The 15,204-nt window shown below is 49.1% G+C and overlaps 1 protein-coding gene across 1 annotated transcript in view; it reads left to right on the top strand.

Moving 5' to 3' along the window:
* Positions 1–15,204, top strand: part of LOC147124920 (sodium- and chloride-dependent neutral and basic amino acid transporter B(0+)-like) — a 617,991-nt gene that overhangs the window by 199,907 nt on the left and 402,880 nt on the right. Inside the window, exon 13 of the mRNA XM_085988400.1 lies at positions 13,076–13,201. Within this exon, the coding sequence (XP_085844526.1) occupies positions 13,076–13,201 (126 nt within the window). The remainder of the gene's footprint in view (positions 1–13,075; positions 13,202–15,204) is intronic.

Raw genomic sequence — 15,204 nt, 5'->3', positions numbered from 1 at the left:
CGGTGGTGACCACACCGGTATATAAGTGCTGTGTAATGATTTATTGGGCAGTTCAGCCTGACCTCCGACTAGTAAAGACCTGTTGAATTTACTCTTGTGGTCTGTGTGCAGTGATTCTTATTAACAATAACTAGAACACACAGACTTAACAGTGGCGACGATGACGATCTTACCCTGTGGCAGAGATATATCCAAGGCAGTTTAACGGGCGTCGAGAAGAGGCATCCGCCCTCATCATCCTGCTGAGAAAAGACTCGGGTCTGAAGAGCAAGGAAGAATCCTGACACGAAGCCTTCCATCAGCAACAGGCAGTGATCATCCCTTCTATCACGGTGGTGGGTAAGCCGATCAGCGATGAGCAGCAAGTCGGCCATGTTGGCTGTGAAGTAGGGGAGGGAAAAACGGAGGATATAAGGGTGGAGAACTCGACCACGGCCGGGGAAAAGAGCCGGACAGAAGTCGGGGCCAGAGGCGCTGAGACTGGGGCAGCGTAAGGCACGGGAGCCGCGGTGAATGCAAACGCAGCCGGTGTAAAAGACCGGGCTGCAAGCGGGCTGGGAGACGCAACAGCGTCGAGAGAGAGCTCGACCGCGACCAGGGAAAAAGGCCGGGCAGCTACCGAGGCCGCGAGGCGCGGGATAAAATAATAAAAAAAACGCGGAGAACTCAGCCGCAGCCGGGGGAAAGGACCGGACTGCAAGAGGGGCTGGGAGGCACGATTTGAGAACCGCTGGGGAGGGCGAACGCAGCAATACGGCAATCGCCATTACAGCCAGCGGGGGAGAAAGGCAAATGCGGGAAGCCGCCATTTTCATCGGCGGGGGAAGAAGACAAGCGCGTGAAACCGCCATTTTGAAAAAAAAAAAAAAAAAAATTCTTTTTGTTTCTCAAGAAGATTGCGAGGATGCCTAAGCGTGGTAACATCAACGATTTCGATCCCGATGTTGAAGATTGGGCCACGTATGTAGAACGCATAGAGATTTATTGTAAGGCAAATAAAATATCAGATGAAGATAAAGCACGAACCTTACTAAACTCAATGGGTGCGAAGACATACGGGCTATTGAAGCATCTTCTATCACCAGCTAAACCGGCGGATCAGGCTTTCGCTAATATTGTTGCTGTCCTGAGAAATCATTTGAACCCCACACCGCTGATGTTAGCGGAATGATTTAAATTTTATGCGAGAACGCAACTGAAAGAGGAAAGCAACGCGGAGTATTTAATTGAACTGCGTAAGCTAGCTAAATACTGTCAGTTTGGGGAAAGACTGACAGAGGCACTGAGAGACAAATTCGTGTGTGGATTGTCGAATGAAGGAACACAAAAGCGGCTGCTTGAAGAGAATGATCTTACACTTGATAAGGCTGTCACTATTGCAGCATCGCACGAAGCCGCAGCGAGAGGCACTGCGGAAATGCAGCTGAAGGCAACGGTACTCAGCGTAGATCAAATGGCTTTGGGTACAGCGAAATGTTATCGTTGTGGAAAGACAACACACGATCAGAACCAATGCTGGTTTAAAAATCAGGAATGTAGAAAATGTGGCAAGCTCGGTCACATAGCTAAAGTATGCCGGTCAGGAAAGAAGACCAGCAACAAAAAGTCACCGCAGGAAAAGTGCAGAAAGGTACATAAGGTGGCTGAGAAGAGTTTGGATGAACAGAATTCGGATTCAGACTCCAACAGCAAGGAACTGGGTAGTCTGAGAATTCACAATGTGAGTAAGGAAGCTGACCTACAAACTATCTGGGTCACACTTCAGATAGCAGGAGTCCAAGTGAAGATGGAATTGGACACTGGATCGGCATTGACGGTCATGAATAAGCAAGATTACAAAAGGTTATTCACACATATTCCCCTACGGGATACGGAGATAGTATTGCAGACATACACGGGGCAAAGAGTATACCCCATCGGAAAGATAAAAGTCAAGGTGGTACACAAGGGCAAAGAACACCAAGGAATGGACTTATATGTACTACCTGAGGGAGGTCTACCACTTCTGGGACGGGAGTGGATCAGGAAAATAAATATGGACTGGCACTCCCTAAAAGCAATAATGGTAGATTCCAGAAAAAAAGATGTCAAACCTGAACGATTGTCCAGAATATTGGATGAGGCTAAAGAGGTGTTCCAACAGGGACTGGGAACACTGAGAGGAATTACGGCAAAAATCAAGATTGCAGAACATGCAAACCCAAAATTTTTCAAAGCCAGACCGGTACCTTATGCGATACGACCTGCTGTGGAAGCTGAGCTGGAAGGGCTAGAACGTTCAGGAGTACTGTCTAAGGTGGACTGGAGTGAGTGGGCCACGCCCATTGTTCCCGTCATGAAGCGTTCATCGAGTAACAAGCCAGGGGAACCAGGGAAGGTCCGCATCTGTGGAGACTTCAAGATCACGGTTAATCCGGTGCTTCACACGGTGCAATATCCGCTTCCGCGGATTGAGGATATCTTTGCTTCATTGTCTGGCGGGAAACACTTCACCAAGATAGACCTGGCGCAAGCGTACTTACAGATGGAAGTTGAGGAAGAGTCGCGCCAGTATCTCACAATCAACACGCACAGAGGCTTGTATCGATATAATAGACTGGTTTTTGGAGTGGCTTCGGCTCCAGCAATTTGGCAGAGGGCCATGGAGCAGGTATTACAGGGAATTCCAAGCACTCAATGTTACTTGGATGATATCCTGATTACAGGAGATGACGAGAAGTCCACCTTGCAAATTTGAAACTGGTGCTCACCAGATTGAAGGAATATGGACTTCGAGTTAATTGCCAGAAATGTGAGTTCTTTCAGAAACGGATCTCGTACTGTGGTCATGTCATTGACCAGGAGGGGCTGCACAAGTCACCTGACAAGATCGAAGCTGTTGTGAAGGCTCCCGCTCCGGAAAATGTATCCCAGTTGAGGTCGTTCCTAGGGTTGATTAACTATTACCATAAGTTTCTGCCAAATCTATCCACGGTGCTGCACCCGCTGAATGCTCTTTTGCAGAAAGAAGTACCATGGAGGTGGAGCGAGGACTGTAAGAAGGCCTTTCGCAAAAGCAAGGCTTGATCACCTCAGAGGAAGTGTTGGCTCACTTCAACCCAACGCTACCTATTCGTTTAGCTTGTGATGCTTCTCCTTATGGTATTGGAGCAGTACTCCTACACAAGTTGCCAAATGGCTTGGAAAGGCCAGTCGCATTTGCATCCAGATCATTGACCTCCGCTGAGCGCAACTATGCTCAGATAGATAGGGAGGCTCTCAGCCTTGTGTGGGGAGTAAAGAAGTTTAATCATTACCTGCAGGGCCAGAAGTTTACACTGCTGACAGACCACCAGCCGTTGGTATCCATTTTTAACCCTAAGAAGGGTGTTTCGGTGATGACAGCACAGAGGCTCCAGAGATGGTCCCTTTTCCTAGGGGCACATCAATATCAGATAGAATTCAAAGGTACAAAGCAGCATGGTAATGCTGATGGGCTGTCGCGCCTGCCACTACCTACTGAGGAGGAGGCACCGACGGTTGACCCGGTGGAGTTATTTCACTCGACCATCATCGAATGTTTACCTGTCACCAATGCAAATATTGAAAGGGAGACTAGGAATGACCCGACACTGTCCCGGGTCTACGAATTGACAGTAAAGGGATGGCCAGCCCATGGTGATCCACTGTTACTGGCATTCTCAGCAAGACGAGAACAGCTGCCCATCTGTCAGGGAACATTGATGTATGGAACAAGGGTGATTATCCCTCCTAAGTTAAGAGAGAGAGTTCTAAAAGAACTACATGAAGGTCATCTGGGGGGAGTCAAGATGAAAAGCCTTGCTAGGGCTTATGTGTGGTGGCCGGGTATCGACCAACAGATAGAGGATCTGACGAAAAGCTGCTCAGGGTGCCAAAAAGTCCAAAATGCACCTCCAATTGCACCGCTGCATCCATGGGAATGGCCTTCAACCCCATGGCAACGTGTACATATTGACTTTGCTGGTCCATTCATGGATTCCATGTTTTTAATTGCGGTGGACGCACATTCTAAATGGCCAGAAGTGATTAAAATGACTACCACTACCTCGGAGAAGACGATCGCGGTGCTAAGAACGATATTTGCAAGAAATGGATTGCCAGAGCAAATATGTTCAGACAACGGACCACAGTTCGTGTCAGAGGAATTCCAGAAATTCCTGAAAAAGAATGGGGTGAAACATTATACCTCTGCCCCATATCATCCAGCTACGAATGGGCTGGCCGAGAGGTTTGTACAGACGTTCAAAAAGGCAATAAAGGCCATGAGCGAAGATCAGATTCCACTGCAACACAAGGTGGACAATTTCCTACTGGCATATCGAAACGCCACCCATGCAACAACAAACCAAAGTCCTGCCATGATGTTCTATAACAGGAGGTTGCGGTCCAGGTTGGACTTGTTAAAACCAAATGTGCGGAGGGAAGTCGAAAACAAACAGTTCCAGCATATCAATAACAAGCCCACTCGGAGTTTTGAAATAGGACAACCGTTGTTAGCCAGGGACTATAAAAACGAGAAATGGCAATCTGGAACAATTCGGGCCAGACAAGGACCCCTGATGTACACGGTAGATGTTGGTGAAAATGTAATGCGACGTCATGCTGACCAACTGGTGGGATCGAGAACAAGGGTCGAGCCCATGGTTACGACAGAGACAACCGTGGATGAAGTTAGTGAACCTGAAGCATCTACCTCAGGAGTGAATATACCTGATGATGATGTCCTATCCATAGGGGATCAACTAGATGAGTCACCCCAGCAATGAGAACCAGAGACCCCTGAAAGGCGTTATCCGTCTCGGATCAGGAGGCCTCCTCAGAGACTGAATCTGTGAACTGTTTTTACATGAAGTTGTGTATATATGTTATTGTGTTATGTTTAATGGGGAATATATACTGTTAAGCTAAAAAGGGAGGATTGTGGTGTATGTAACCATTCCACCTTTAAGAGAACTATTTTAAGAGATGCACTACTTTATCTTGGCTGCTGTATACTGTAATACCGGTGGTGACCACACCGGTATATAAGTGCTGTGTAATGATTTATTGGGCAGTTCAGCCTGACCTCCGACTAGTAAAGACCTGTTGAATTTACTCTTGTGGTCTGTGTGCAGTGATTCTTATTAACAATAACTAGAACACACAGACTTAACAGATAGTATTAGATTAAACAAAGAGGCTTATAGTGTAGCCAACAAGAGTAGTAAACCTGAGGATTGGGAGGGTTTTAAAAATCAACAAAGGATGACCAGGAGATTGATAAAGAGGGAGAAAATAGAATAGGAGAGTAAACTAGCAAAATATATAAAAACACATTGTAAGAGCTTTTACAAGTATGTAAAAAGGAAGCGATTAGCAGAAGTAAATGTGGATCCCTTAGAGCCAGAGACGGGAGAAAATGTAATGTGGAATGAGAAACTGGAGAGAGACATTAAACAAATATTTTGTGTCTATCTTCACAGTAGAAGGCACAAAGAACATAATTGAAATGTAAGGAACCAAGGGTGAAATGAGAGTGAGGAACTTTGATTAATATTAGTGAAGAAAATGTACTGGAGAAATTAATGGGACAAAAAACTGACAAATCCCATGAACCTGATGGCGGGCAACCAATCTGCTCCCAGAAGGTTTTACCTCAAGTTAAATATTGTAATGAGGCTGGCCGCCTCTATTTTCCCCTCCATTTTGAATTTAATTGCCTGTGGACGGGCTTCACACAACTTCTGAAACCCGGCAGTTAAACTGAGGTGGGGACTGCTACATCCAGGAGGTAAGTGGCTTTATAACTACCTTCTGGATACCAGTCTAACCCAACCCCTGCGATTGGAAACCGTCGTTTCCCCAAACGAGGCCTCCAATCACCTCCCCAGGACTCTTTCTCCTCCCCTCACCGCTGTTGTGTCCGTGTATAATAAGACACAGACTGCAGGAGAAACGGTACAACAGGTGTTTACTAAATGTGGCTCACACTGGAACTGCCTGTACAGATAACTACTCAGTGCTATATACAGGTGTGGTCACTGCCGGTACTACAGTATACATGAGCTGTAAAAAGAAGTTCCCCCCTTAAAGGTATATACATTACAATTCCTCCCCTTTTAGATTAACAGTACCATAACACTCATTTAACAATTAAATATCAAACTAATTACAATTAACACTTTTAACATGCAACATTAGCTGAAAATAGTCTATTTATATATTCAGTCTTTGGGGAGGCCTCCTGATCCTTTCTGGATAACGCTTTTCCTGAGTGTCTTGCTCTTGGTGCGGAGGCGATTCTGGCCCGCTGTCGTCGGTTGGTTCATCAGCTTGCGATGCTACTGTTTCTGGGGTAGATGCGACCTGTACGTTGGGTTCATCACCAGGTACGTATGGGCGAGGCATGGGGTTGACTTTTTCCAGTGACTCTAGGATCTGGTCAGCATAGCGTCTCACGATGCTCTCCCCAATGTCCACTGTGTACATTAGTGGGCCCTGCCGTGTGCATATCGTTCCTGGCTGCCATTTTTCTGTTCAGTAGTCGCGGACCAAGACTGGTTGCCCTACATTGAAGCTCCTTGTTGGCTTCTCATGGATGTGCTGGAATTGCTTACTCTCAACATCTCTTCGTACGTTTGGTCTGAGCAAATCCAGGTGAGATCTTAACCTTCGGTTAAAGAACATCATGGCTGGGGCCTGGTTGGTGACTGCATGTGTTGCATTCCGGTAGGCGAACAGGAAATTGTCCACCTTGTGCTGCAGCGGAATGTTGTCATTGTACATAGCCTTTATTGCCTTCTTAAAGGTTTGTACGAACCTCTCAGCCAATCCATTTGTGGCTGGATGATACGGGGCGGATGTGTAATGCCTTACCCCATTCTTTTTCAAGAATCTCCGGAACTCTTCGGACACAAACTGTGGTCCGTTGTCGGAGCAAATCTGTTCTGGCAAGCCATTCCTGGCAAAAATGGTCCGTAGAACTGCAATAGTTTTCTCCGTGGTGGTGGAGGACATTTTGATGACCTCAGGCCATTTCGAGTGCGCATCCATGGCTATTAAAAACCTTGAGTCCATGAATGGACCAGCAAAATCAATATGCACCCGTTGCCATAGAGATGAGGGCCACTCCCATGGGTGTAGAGGGGCCTGTGGTGGTGTATTTTGGACTTTCTGGCATCCTGAGCAGCTCTTCGTCAGGTCCTCGATTTGTTTATCAATTCCCGGCCACCACACATAAGCCCTGGCTAGGCTTTTCATTTTTACCCCTCCCAGATGACCCTCATGAAGCTCATTGAGCACTCTATCCCTTAACTTGGGTGGAATTACCACTTGGGATCCACACATCAAGGTCCCCCAGCACACTGACAGCTGTTCTCTCCTTGTCGAGAATGCTGGCAACAGTGAGTCCGCCATGTGCTGGCCATCTCTTCACCGTCAAATCATATACCCGAGACAGTGTCGGGTCATTTCGGGTTTCCTTTTTGATACAAGCGTTATTTACCGGTAGGTATTCAACTATAGTCGAGTGGAATATTTCGACAGGATCCACTGCTGGTGCTTCCTCCGCAGTAGGCAGTGGCAGGCGTGATAGCCCATCAGCATTTCCATGCTGTTTCGTGCCCTTATATTCAATCTCATAGTGGTGCGCCCCTAGAAAAAGTGACCATCTTTGTAGTCGTTGCGCAGTCATCACCGGAACACCCTTCTTCGGATTAAAAATGGAGACAAGAGGCTGGTGATCAGTCAGCAAGGTGAATTTTTGCCCGTGCAGATAGTGATTGAACTTTTTCACTCCCCACACTAGGCTGAGGGCCTCCCTGTCAATCTGGGCATAGTTACGCTCGGCTGAGGTTAGTGATCGTGACGCAAAGGCTATTGGCCTCTCTGAGCCGTCCGAGAATTTGTGCGACAGCACCGCTCCAATGCCGTAGAGTGACACATCACATGCCAACCGAATTGGTAATGCTGGGTTGTAATGGGCCAATACCTCGTTCGATGTGATTAGTGTTTTGCTCTTCTGGAAAGCTCGTCTACATTCATCACTCCACTTCCATGGCACCCCAGATGGCAGTAGGGTGTTCAGTGGGTGTAGTATTGTAGACAAATTTGGCAAGAACTTATGGTAGTAGTTTACCAGCCCGAGGAATGACCTCAGTTGTGACACATTTTCTGGTGCTGGAGCCTTGACTACTGCCTCAATCATCCCTGGGTACTTACGTAACCCCTCTTTATCGATAACGTGGCCACAATACGAGATCTGTTTTCTAAAAAACTCGCATTTGGGGCGGTTAGCTCGGAGCCCATATTCCTGCAATCTAGTGAGCACCTGCTCCAGGTTGGCAAGGTGATCACTGTCATTTTCGCCCGTGACCAGGATGTCGTCCAGATAACACTGGGTCCCTGGGATCCCTTGCAGGACTTGTTCCATTGCCCTCTACCAAATAGCCGGAGCTGATGCTACCCCGAATACCAGCCGGTTGTATTGGTAGAGACCTTTACGGGTGCTAATTGTGAGGTATATTTTTGATGCTTCTTCTACCTCCATTTGCAGATACGCCTGGGCCAGATCAATCTTAGTGAAGCGTTTCCCTCCAGATAGCGAGGCGAAAATATCTTCAATCCGCGGAAGTGGGTATTGTACGGTGTGAAGGACCGGGTTCACTGTTACCTTACAGTCCCCACAGATGCGAACCTTCCTTGGTTCCCCAGGCGTGCTGCTCAACGACTTTTTCATCACAGGGACAATGGGTGTAGCCCACTCGCTCCAGTCTACCTTGGACAGTGCACCTGAACGTTCCAGACTCTCCAGCATTGCTTCGACGGCTGGGCGGATCGCTTAAGGTACCGGTCTGGCCTTAAAAAATTTTGGGCTTGCGTTTTCTTCAATTTTAATCATCGCTGTCATGCCTTTTAGTGTTCCGAGTCCTTGCTGGAACACTTCTTTCGTGTCAGTTAGGATCTTTGACAGTCGCCCAGGTGTGACGTCGTCATCCTTTTTGTCAGCCACAGTCAGTGCCTGTATGGAATGCCAATCCAGTTGTATTTTCCAGATCCATTCACGTCCCAGTAATGGTGGTCCTCCATCTTGCAATACATACAGGTCTAGTTTTGGTGTTTCCTTACCGTTATATATAACGGTCACCCTTATTTTTCCTTTGGGGGAGACTTTTTGCCCCGTGTGCGTCTTCAAAATAATTTTTGTGTCTCTCAATGGTATGTGTGAGAATAGCCACTTGTAGTCCCGTCGGTTTATGACTGTTAGGGTTGATCCTGTGTCCAATTCCATCTTTACCTGGACTCCTGCTATCTTGAGAGTGACACAAATGGTTCGGTGATCCTCCGTTGTGATCACATTATGTAGTTTCAGACAACTCAGTTCCCTGCTTTCGGAGTCGTTATCACTCTTTTGTTCGTCTGAACTATTCTCCGTCATCTTATGTACCTTCTTGTACTTTCCTTTGGTAGGTTTCATATTGCTGGTTTTCTTTCCCGACCTGCAGACTCGTGCTATGTGTCTTACTTTTCCACACTGTCTGCACACTTTGTCTTTGAACCAGCAATCATTCTGGTCGTGTGTTGTTCTGCCGCAGTGATAGCACTTCTCTGTTCCATATGAAATTTCGTTTGTGCCATATTCTTGCAGTCTCTGTTGTATCTCTGCAGCGCCCCGTGCTGCTGCTTCATATGATACCGCAATGCTGAAAGCCTTTTCCAGCGTAAGGTCCTTTTCAGATAAAAGCCGTTTCTGGGTTCCTTCACTTTGAAGCCCACACACAAACTTGTCCCTTAAGGTATCTGCCAGTCCCGCTCCAAACTGGCAGTGTTTCGATAGTTTGCGCAGTTCTGTTAAATAATCAGCATTGCTTTCATCCTTATGCTGGTTCCGTTTGTGAAACTTGAATCTTTCTGCTATCAGCAGCGGGGTGGGGTTATAAATGTTCCTATAGTATCGTTACTATGTCTTCAAAACTCTTTTCCATTGGCTTCGTTGGGGTTACTAGATTTCGCAATAAACCATACGTCTTTGCACCCATTAAATTTAACAATACCGACGCTTTCTTGTCATCTGACACCTCATTTGCCTTGCAGTACACATCTATTCGTTCGACATATGTAGTCCAATCTTCGACTTCATTGTCAAATGCGGTGATACTGCCACTCTTCGGCATTTTGGGTGTGGTTTAAAATGGCGTCTCCCAATGGCTTAAAATGGCATGTCCCGCGTTTTCCTTTCTCCCCCGCTGCTGCCAACGCCGCCCCCGGCTGTTCTCATGGCAATGGCGGCGCTCTGTAGGTTTCGTGCGCTTCTCCTGCGCTGCTGCCAATGCCGCTCTCGGCGGTCCTCGTGACAATGGCGGCGCCTCGTGGGTTTCTGCGCATCTCTCTCTCCCTCTCTTCGATGTTGCTCGGCCCCTGAACACCGGCTGCGCCCTGTGCGCTCTGCCCTCTCTCTCTCACCCCCGTCGACGCTGCTCGGCACCTTGCTGTGCCGTTCGGTCAGCTCTAGCCCGCCGCTGTCTGGGAAGGGTCTGCGCATTACCTGTTGCCTGCCCGTTTCGCTGGACCACCTCGACTGGAAAGCCAAGCCTGGCTCTCGACAGCCTCCCCTGCAATTCTCGAGTCTCTGCTGGATGACTGGGCGGTTGCCCGTGGTCGACGCCCGAGTCTCTGGCCTTGACCTCCAATCCACTGATCTCCAGGAACAAATCCCCGGGAGGCGATGCAGAGTTGCAGGTACGTTCGAACTTGCCTTATCGCCAATGTTGTTTCCGTGTAGAATAAGACACAGACTGCAGGAGAAACGGTACAACAGGTGTTTACTAAACGTGGCTCACACTGGAACTGCCTGTACAGATTATTACTCAGTGCTAAATACAGGTGTGGTCACTGCCGGTAATACAGTATACATGAGCTGTAAAAAGTAGTTCCCCCCTTAAAGGTATATACATTACAACCGTGATCCCCGGCCTCCCCCCAACCGCGATCCCCGACCAGCCCCCCACTGCGATCCCCGATCACCGCAATCTCCGCCCACCATGATCCTTGAACACACCCCCACCACGATCGCGATCGCCGACCTTTAACCTCGGGCCGCCGTGATCCCCGAACACACCCCCCACTGTGATCCCCGACCTCCAACCTCCGCCCACTGCGACCTCCGACCTCTGCCCTCCGCGACCTACGATCTCCGCCCACCGCGACCGCCGACCGCACCCTCCACCGTGATCGCTGACCTCAGCCCACCGCGATCGCCGACCTCCGCCCTCACCGTGATCGCCGCCCACCGCTCTCGCTGCGATCGCCGCCCACCGTAATCGCTGACCTCCGCGATTGCAGACCACCGCGATCGCTGCCCTCCGGCCACTGCGATTGCCGCCTTCTGCGCACGGCGATCGCCGCGATCCCCGCCCTCACCCCACCACGATCCCTGACCTCCCCCCACCGCAATCCCCGAACGAACCCCCACCGCAATCCCTGACCTCCGCCCACCGCGATCTCCGAACGCCCGCCACCGCGATCCCTGACCTCCACCCACCCCGACCTCCGACCGCCGACCTCCGCCCACCCCGACCGCCGACCGCTCCCCCACCCCGATCCCCGTCCTCCGACCTCCACCCACCGTGATCCCCGAATGCGCCCCCAGCGCGACCGGCGACCGACCCCCCACCGCGACCCCCGACCTCTGCCCACCGCAATCCCCGACTGAGTACAGTTGCACATTCACCTACATCAGGCTGTGCGAATCACACCCCACCCCTCACTCTGCCTTGTCAAGCCTACTCCCTCACATCACTCCTCACACACACTTACCTTGCAAATGCACCCTTCATTCTCTTTATATGCACTTCCTTGCATTCCCATCTATCCGTCCACCAATGCCACTCGCCCTTACCCTAATGCAATTTCATGCCTCTCCCTGATAGTCACCCTCACCAAATAGACTCCATTCATTGGGTGAACAAATGCCAGTACAGTCACTCATAGACCTGCTCTTTCTCCAGCTGCAGGAGAAGAGTGGGCAAAACATAAGGGAGAGTGAGAGAAATAGAGGTGGGTCCCAACAGATCTCACAACTGCAGAGCAGGAAGCATTGGCATTCAGTGGCATCTCGGCGTCATTTGCTATCGGGGATGGGAACCTCCCAGCTATCGGGTTTCCCCGTGGTTTACTTGTATCTTTGATAAAATAGCAGAGAGTGGAATTTAATTCCCTGAGCAACTATTTAATTACAAAGGGGAAAGTGTTTTTCTAGCAAGATCAATGGAAAGAAATAAGTGTTGGAGTCCTTCACAAAAAGAATAATAAACTGAATGATGAAATTTAATAGAGGTAAAGTTAATATAATTACATAAGAGTGTCTGAAGTTAACGTCTGAAAGTAACAAATTTGTCTAATGTTGCATCTTAAACATCTCTGTCTCTGAAACTAAATACACTGTAAGCTTAATTTCCTTGCTTGTTTATTTTGCCTTTTACATTAATTTGCAATCTCAGATTCTCTTTGGGGATTGGGTAGTGCAATGGGATAGACATTGGTCTTACTTCTCAGATCTGGCACCAAGTCCAGCCCAGACTGATGGGATTAATGTCTCCAATGACTGCTGAGTGTAAGGGTCGTACATGGAAAGAGTTTGGGCGGTCTCCATCCTGGTCCTAGTGAGCATGGGCCCCAGCACAAAACTGGCACTGAATTGGCAACATCACTTGGAGAGGCCCCAGGGCGGCTGGTATGGGCAATGGGAAAAAGTCACACTGGTGCAATCTCTTCTGAGGGTGGGTCTGAGGCACATTGTTGGGGCAGAGTAGAGGGATCTTTACTCTTCAGATAACTGTGATAAAAACTGGGGCCTTAAATAGAAACTGCCCCATTCCCCAGCACTGACATCACTCACCCTGATGGAAAGAAATCACAGAATCTCAGACCGAATACACAAGTACTGAGCAAAATGTGATACATTTTGACAATCTGGATTCTGAACTAATTAATGGGTTTTAAATAAATAACACCAGTTTACAGTATTTCTCTTTTAAGCACCATTAATTGCACCATTTCTATTGTATCCACTGTTTAGGTTTCGGTTTGGTTTTCATTGCCTACCCAGAGGCTCTTGCACAGTTGCCGTGGGCACCTTTATGGTCCATTTTATTTTTCTTCATGCTGGTCACTCTGGGACTCGACACTCAATTTGCAACTTTAGGTAAGAATGACATTACTTCATTTAACCAATCACTTTCCACTTTTATAAAAGGAAGTCTTATATGAGCCTAGAGATTGGATTGTGCCTGAATCGGCGCACGATCCTGGTGCTGCTTGTGATGAAATAGTCCATTCATCACTCATCAGTATTTCTCTGCCTGTGACTGTGGTTGGTTTCAGTTTCATTTCCATTGTATTGTACTGTGTGTAGGGCTCCGCCCATACCTGGCTCCTATGTAAGCTGGCCCAGCCTGCACCACATCCAGTACGGCAGACCTCTGGATGGAAGGTACATTCTCCTCTGTGTGTTACCTTCTAAGTCAATAAAAGCCTTGTTTTGTTTCGCTAACATCGAGTCTCGGGTTTATTGAGGCACATCAATTTTATTGACTTAATTTTCAACACAATGGATCAACTCTTGAAACCCGAACGTTTGGATTTGGACCAGCATGCTTCGGACGCATCGGCACGCTTCGGACACTGGTTTATGTGTATGGAATTCTTCCTGGACAATTCCGCAGCCGTCAAAGATGCTACGGACGTTGCAAGTATGAAACTCGGAATTCTGCGGAATTGGGTAAGCCACCGGGTTTACCCCCTCATCCAAGACACCGACACGTACCCGGCCGCCTGCGACATCTTAAAGGCGCATTACCAGCAGCCTACGAATGAGGTGTATGCTAGGCATCTGCTCGCTACTCGCACACAGCGACCTGGGGAATCGGTGGAGGAGTTCCTAGGCACCCTGAAAACGCTTGGCAAAGACTGCAAGTGCCAAGATGTAAAAGCCGCAGTGTACACTGACGAGCTTGTTCGCGATGCCTTTATCACAGGCCTCAGCTCCACTTACATCCGGCAGAGACTGCTGGAAAAAACGGGATTGGACCTGAAGCAGACTGCGGACACAGCACGATCCCTGGATGTGGCCCAGAGAAACTCGGATGCCTACTCTTCAGCCCGCGCCGTCCACGCCGCCACGAGTGCACCAAGGGCGCCGCCATCTTGGAAGGCATCTTCCCCGCCTGGCAGCCCGACACTGTCGGGGCCCCGCTCTCCCCCCAGAAGCCCCGCGACAGCTGCGACGCGTCGGGGACCCAACTGCTACTTCTGCGGGCAGCCGAAGCACACCAGAAACCTGTGCCCGGCGAAAGGCACCACCTGCTTTAAGTGTGGTAAGAAGGGGCACTTTGGGAAGGTGTGCAGAGGGAACCCCGCCGGAAAACCCGCCACCGCCGCGTGTGCGCCAAGGGAGCGGCCATCTTGGACGCCATATTGCCCGACCTCGTGGGGTCCGCCATCTTGTGAGCAGACAGCGTGGACGCCATCTTGTCTCGATCAGGGCCCTACAGTGGCATCGGTCACAGTGGACCAGACCAGGTCGCACCCGCTATCCAAATCAATGGTGGACATCGAGGTAAATGGGTGCAGGGTTAAATGTTTAATTGACAGTGGGAGCACGGAGAGTTTTATCCACCCTGAACTGGTACAACAACTCTCCCTAAAGGTGGTTCCTACTCGGGGTACCATCTCTATGGCTGATAAAACCCAGACATCGACCATTCTGGGTTACTGCACGGTACAATTGTCCGTTAACGGAACTGTATACGATAATTTTAAAGTATTAATCATGAAGAATCTATGTGCGAGCGTGATCTTGGGCCTGGATTTCCAGTGCTACCACCAAACCATCACGCTCAATTACGGTGGGTCCCAGCCGCCCCTCACAGTGTGCGGTTTGGCTACCCTGAAGGTAAAGCCGCCTTCGCTATTCGCGAACCTTACCCCTAACTGCCGGCCAATAGCGACCAAAAGCAGGAGGTACAGCTGGGAGGACAGGCGGTTTATCGCGACCGAGGTAGACAGGCTCCTGAAAGAGCGCATTATTGAATGCAGCAATAGCCCGTGGCGCGCCCAAGTGGTGGTGGTAAGGGGTAGCGAGAAGAAACGGATGGTGATCGACTATAGCCAAACGATCAACAGGTACACCCAACCAGACGCCTACCC

The sequence above is a fragment of the Somniosus microcephalus genome, chromosome 1 (assembly GCF_052327205.1).
Source record: "Somniosus microcephalus isolate GS21.2 chromosome 1, FLI_Smic_1.0, whole genome shotgun sequence".
In the NCBI taxonomy this organism is placed as follows: Eukaryota; Metazoa; Chordata; class Chondrichthyes; order Squaliformes; family Somniosidae; genus Somniosus; species Somniosus microcephalus.
This window is presented reverse-complemented; position numbering and strand designations above follow the sequence as displayed.